Source organism: Rhincodon typus, chromosome 6, assembly GCF_021869965.1.
Source record: "Rhincodon typus isolate 14 chromosome 6, sRhiTyp1.1, whole genome shotgun sequence".
Classification (NCBI taxonomy): domain Eukaryota; kingdom Metazoa; phylum Chordata; class Chondrichthyes; order Orectolobiformes; family Rhincodontidae; genus Rhincodon; species Rhincodon typus.
In genome coordinates, this window is record NC_063337.1 from 107,046,809 (window position 1) to 107,052,808 (window position 6,000).

The window sequence follows — 6,000 nt, forward strand, 5'->3', positions numbered from 1 at the left end:
GCTGTATCTTTTATTTAATCTTTTTTTAAAATTAGCTTTTTGGTGACTCTTTGTTGGTTTCTAAAAAGCACTAAATGATCAGACTTACTTGTATCCTTTGCAACATTATAAGCCTTTGTTCAGTCTAATGGTCCTTATACCATTCACTTGACCTGCTCAATCATGGGGGCAGTGGTCATGAAACCAATAATAAGGTCTGGTGTTATCAATGTAATATGGTTGGAACTGGAATTCAAAAATACTATTATAAAACTGGTCAAGAAATCACAAAAAGTAATTTTGCTTTATAGGTTTTAAGCTGCACTGTTTTAAAAAAAAAACTGGCTATTAATTAGTTACCATAACAAAAAAGTTCCATTGTAAATGATGTCTTAAGCAAAATTGTTTTAAAAAGTTATACAGAATTGCAATTTATTACAAGCATATATAAGTTACATTTCAGATAGATTTTTATTAACTCTAGAAACTCTAAATCACAGAATTGTTATAGAATCACAGAATTGTTAAGGTGAAAGAGGAGGCCATTCAGTCCATCTTGTCTGCACCAGACGTGTTAAAAAAACATGTGCAAAGATATTCAACTGTGTTGAAAGTTTTTAGATGAAAAGAATGGCATTATATCCAAAATAGTTTAACGAGTAATGAAAAGGTAAGTTACACTAAACATATATTTCGTAAGATTCAGATTTTCCAGATATAGTTTATAAATATCTCAAGAAAACTCTTGTGATAAAACAGTCATTAACAAACTTTGCTATTTAGCCAAATAAACAACTTAAGGAACTGTACTTTGCAGAATTTTTGAAGCTGCCTACATTTTTTTCCACTTTCAATTCCAATTGAATACAAAGATGTACAAAGAGAAGTCCCAAATATTGAAACAAATAATCCTTCGTTTTACTTCTTATAACACAGAATGTTTTCACCATAGAACATTTTCAACTAAATAATATTAATGTTCTAACAAAGGCACTTTAAATGTTAGTTACAAAATAATCCTCCTCCAAAGCAATGGTATAGCACATGTACGTGACGTTTTAGGGGATCCACTATCAGATAGGCAAAGGTCTGTTCATGCTTGTTTGTTGAAGGGTAGCAAATGCCATAATCATCCTAGTAAAATGACAGACATGAACAATTAGTATCCCTGTTTGTCACATTTTCGCAAATATAAGTAACAAAGCAACACAATTTTGGAAGGCAATAATAATTATGAAATACTTAGGCAAATAATTATGTCAATACGCAAGTAAATAATAGAATCATTACCATCTTCAAAATTGCTTTTATTTTAGGATAAAACAAAGCAAAAATCCCCAATGACTGAGTGAGTAAAGATATTGCCTGGTTTAGCACAGTGACATAAGATAAGGTGTCTATTGACTAGTTGATCACAGTTAAGATAGTACTTAAGTAAATAGTGTTAGCATTAGTAGACCAGGGGGTGCAACAAAAGCAACTTAGCTTGGATTATTTCTAAATAGAGACCACTGTATGAAAGTGCAAGCATGCAGATGTGAGGGAAAAGCATGGCTATAATGGGCAAGTTCTGACTAGAGAAGTGCTGCAAGAATCATGGGTGGGGCCTCAGTTACTTACAATCTATATTAATAGCCTGAATAAAGTGATAGAGGGTAGTGTATCTACATTTTAGGACAATACAAAGCTAGGTGGGAATGCAAAATGTCAGGAAGAAATAAGGAGGTCGCAAAGGGATGTAGACATGTTAAGTGAGTGGGAAACTGGCAGATGGAGCATGATGTGGGGAAATACGAGACTATTTAATATGGTCAGAAGTATAGAAAATGTTTATTTAAAAAGGCATAACACTTGTAAATGTTGCTTTTCATTTAAACCTGGGTGTACTCATTCATGGAATGTAGGAAGTTGGTTTACAGCTACAATTAGTAATTAATGGTAAATGGCAGAATTGATCTTTATTGCAAGGGAAATTAAATTTGATAATTAAAGAAGGAATACTTGCCTTAAAGATGGTATGGCAAAAGCTCAATAGATTTATTCCTTAGATGAGAGGCTTGTCCTATGACGAGAAGCTAAGTAAATTGGGTTTATAACCTCTGGAGTTCAAAAGACATTACTGTTCATTACCTATATCAATGATTTGGATGAGAATGTACAAGGCATGAATAGTAACTTTGCAGATGACACTAAAATAGGCAGTATTGTGGACAGTGAGGAATGTTATCAGAAATTGCAGCAGGATCTTGATCAGCTGGGGAAGTGGGCTGAGAAATGGCAAATGGAGTTTAATATAGATAAGTGTGAGGTTTTGCATTTTGGAAAGTCAAATCAAAATAGGAGTTTCATGGTGAATGGTAGGGCCTTAAGGAGGAGTGTAGTGGAACAGAAGGACCTTGGAGTTCATGTGCACAATTATCTGAAAGGGGAGTCACAGGTAGACAGGGCAGTGAAAAAGTCTTTTGGCACACTGGTCTTCAAAAGTCAGGGCATTAGTATAGAAGTTGGGAAATTATGTTGCAGTTGTACAGGATGTTGGTGAGGCCGTACTTGGAGTATTGTGTTCAGCTTTGGTCACGTTGCTACAGGAAAGAAGTTATTAAACTGGAAAGAATGCAGAAGAAATTTACAAGGATGTTGCCAGGACTCAAGGGTCTGAGTTATAGGGAGAGGTTGGACAAGCCAGGACTCTTTTCTTTAGCACATAGGAGACTGAGGAAGATCTTATAAAAGTGTATAATATCAAGACAGGCATGGATAAGGTGGGGTTGGGGAATCAAAGACTTAGAGCATCAGTTTAAGGTAAGAGGGAAAAGAATACATGGGAACCTGGGGGGGCAACTTTTTTTTTTAAAAACACAGAGGGTGGTACGCATGTAGAATCAGCTGCCAGAGGAAGTGGTTGAGGCGGGTACATTCACAACTTTTAAAAGGCATTTGGACAAATACATGGATAGGAAAGGTTTAGAAGGATTTGGGCTAAGTGCAGGGAAATGAAGTTGGCATGGATGGACATATTGGTCAGCATGGACCAGTTTGGGCCAAAGGGCCCATCTCTGTACTGTAAGACTCTATGACTCTATAAATGAAGCACACCAGAGTTTGAAAGGACTTGGCAGATTGATCCAGGGAGGCAGTTTTCCCTGACTAGGATATCTTGAACACAGGGGTGTAGTTTCAGTGGTTGTGGGTGCTCTGCCATGATTATATTTAAGGCTAAGATAAATGTGATTTTGGTCCCTTAGGGACTCAAGGGATTGGTGAAGCAGGCAAGAGAATAGAATAGAGAGTAAAGAACACTCATGGTCATACTGAATGGCAGTGCACACTTTATGGACAGAATGGTCTATACCCACTCCTATTTCTCACGTTCATATCAGATATTATTTCACAATTATTGTCAATGATTTGACTTGGTAAGAGGTGAAAATACTGGTTGGAAATAATAATGAATAACTAACATCACTGTATTACATTCTTCAGTCTGTTATTTTAACAGAAAGGGGGGGGGGGTCGATTAGCTCAGTTGGCCGGATGGCTGGTTCGCAATGCACTGTGATGCCAACAGCATGGCTTCAATTCCTCCACCAGCTGAGGTTACCATGAAGGACTCTCCTTCTCAACCTCTCCCCTCACCTGAGATATGGCAACCCTCACGTTGAGCCACCTAATAAAAACCGAAAGAACTGCAGATGCTGTAAAACAGGAACAGAAACAGAAGTTGCTGGAAAAGCTCAGCAGGTTTGGCACCTTCTGTGGAGAAAAAAATCAGAGTTAATGTTTCGGGTCTGGTGACCCTTCCTCAGAACTCAGCAAATTCAGGTTAAACCACCAGTTGTGTCTCTCTGATGAGAGAACTCCAATGGTCTGAGAGGATGATGGTAACTTTAGATCAGGTGTTGATGTTATTTTAAATGGTAATGCTCCCATTATGTGATGGACTAGAATTGCATATGTGCAAATAATATTGGCAAATTTAATATCTAGGTTCTGTTTTTGTAAATTAGCACGTCAGCCACAAACTTAAAGGAAATCAAAAGCAAGAATTGTATTGGAACTGATACTTACACGAGCTGTTACCTTTAATACTGTGGAGATGATGCGTATATCTTTTGTATCCGGATCTTTCTGTACACTACAGAGAAACAAATTTTGGTTCAGTATTTTATCACGTTCTACTGTACAGCAATGTGCTTCAGTTCAATGACAAATCTGTTTCTGAAACGCTGGTGTCACAGCCTTTTTAACTGAGGCTATTTATCAGTAAAATCCTTCCACTTCTCTGGATGAATCTACTAAACAATCTTCTTATTTTTCTAATTGGTTCTGTTTCCTGTCGTATTTTGAATTTGTGTAACAGTACCCAGCATCACAGCTGCCTAAACAGCTGATTGGATAATGCTAGAGACCTACTGAGGTTGGTCAGCTGAAGCAAATGCATACTGAAAAGAATTTAAAACACAGGCCAGAAAGGGCTGGATTAAGTAACTATAAAAAGAAAATGAGAAATCAGTTAAATGCGTAAGGCATGAAATGAGCTTGGAGAACAAAACAAAAATCACATGAGTAAGTGATAAGGAATTGGGGGAGCTCAAAACCTATTAGACTTCCGTCTTTCCTTTGTTCTGATGAAACATGATCATCCTGAAACATTAGCTCTGTTTCTCCCCACAGACACTGACTTTTATACAGAGTATTTCCAGTATTTTCTGTTTTTACTTCAGATTTGCAGCTTCTGCAGCATTTTGCTTTTGTTTTAGAAATAACCATTCAGGTAAAGAGTAAAAATGGATTCAAGAGGTAACAAGGTATGTGGGAATTTTCCTGCATGTTTAAAGGTGGTTGCAATGAGGTTATCTTTCTCAGTAACAGGACGAAGAGAACAACCTCTCCATTGGGGCAAGTGATTGAAGAGTAGCAATAGAATCACCAGATTCCATCCAGGCTGGAGCCAGTGAATCATAATGATCCAGGAAGGTGTGACAGATGAGCAGCATAAAACCATCAGGTGACAGGTCCCATTCTTTTACAGGTCTGGCAGCATATGTGAGAGAAATCAGAGTTAACGTTTCAGGTCCAGTAATCCTTCCTCAGTTCTGAACCAAAATCTTAGCTCAGATTTTTCTCCATAGATGCTGCCAGACTTGCTGAGCTTTTCCAGCAATTTCTGTTTTTGTTTCAGATTTTTAGCATCCATAGTTTTTTTTTGTCCCCACTATTCTTGTACTTTTGCAGTATTCTCCTGTCTTGTATACGCCTTGCAGCTCCACTCATTCCTTTGTGTCCAAATGCTTGACGTCCCATCACACTCATTCCACTGTTCACAGTCAGTCTTTGCAAATGGTGTCCCTCCCTCCTCCACACTCTTTAGGAGTTCTCTTTGTCTCTGCTTTCTCTCTTTTTAGGGCAACCCACAACTTGGCTTGTAAAAGTGACCAATGGGGTGGGGGTAGGGGAGCAGAAGAGAGTTGTAGGTCATGATCCTCCAATAATATGAACTTTATTGGACAATGGAAATATGTACTCACCTCTTCCACTGAAAGGAACACCTGCATGTGTACAGCCTTTTTCACCACATTGATATACGTAAAGTGCTTCACAATAAATAAGGTACTTTTTAAATTTAGTTACTGTCATAATGTAGGGGATACAACAGCCAATATGTGCTCAGAAAACTCCCACAAACAGTAATGTGATAATGACCAGATAATCTGTATTTTATGATGTTGACTGAGGGATAACTATTGACCAGGACACCCGGTATAACTCAAAAACTGAAAGAACTGCAGATGCTGTAAATCAGGAACAAAAGCAGAAATTGCTGGAAAAGCTCAGCGGGTTTGGCAGCATCGGTGGACAGAAATCAGAGTTAACGTTTGTACCAGATAACTCTCCTATTCTTAAACAGCTAAAAGACAAACAGTGATAAACAAGGTGTAGAGCTGGATGAACACAGCAGGCCAAGCAGCATCAGAGGAGCAGGAAGGCTGACGTTTTGGGCCTAGACCCTTCTTCAGAAAT

The 6,000-nt window shown here is 38.0% G+C and overlaps 2 protein-coding genes across 10 annotated transcripts in view; both read right to left on the reverse strand.

Annotated features, from left to right (window-relative positions):
- The window catches only part of cep126 (centrosomal protein 126), a 333,901-nt gene that overhangs the window by 159,605 nt on the left and 168,296 nt on the right, over positions 1–6,000 (reverse strand). The window lies entirely within an intron of this gene.
- cfap300 (cilia and flagella associated protein 300) overlaps positions 420–6,000 on the reverse strand; it is a 35,816-nt gene continuing 30,235 nt past the window's right edge. For all 6 annotated transcript variants that reach the window (XM_048597781.1, XM_048597780.1, XM_048597779.1 and 3 more), the window contains 2 exons: positions 4,048–4,114; positions 420–1,113 (listed from right to left, as the gene is read on the reverse strand). In XM_048597781.1, coding sequence (XP_048453738.1) covers positions 982–1,113; positions 4,048–4,114 — 199 coding nt within the window. In that variant the 3' untranslated portion in view covers positions 420–981. The remainder of the gene's footprint in view (positions 1,114–4,047; positions 4,115–6,000) is intronic.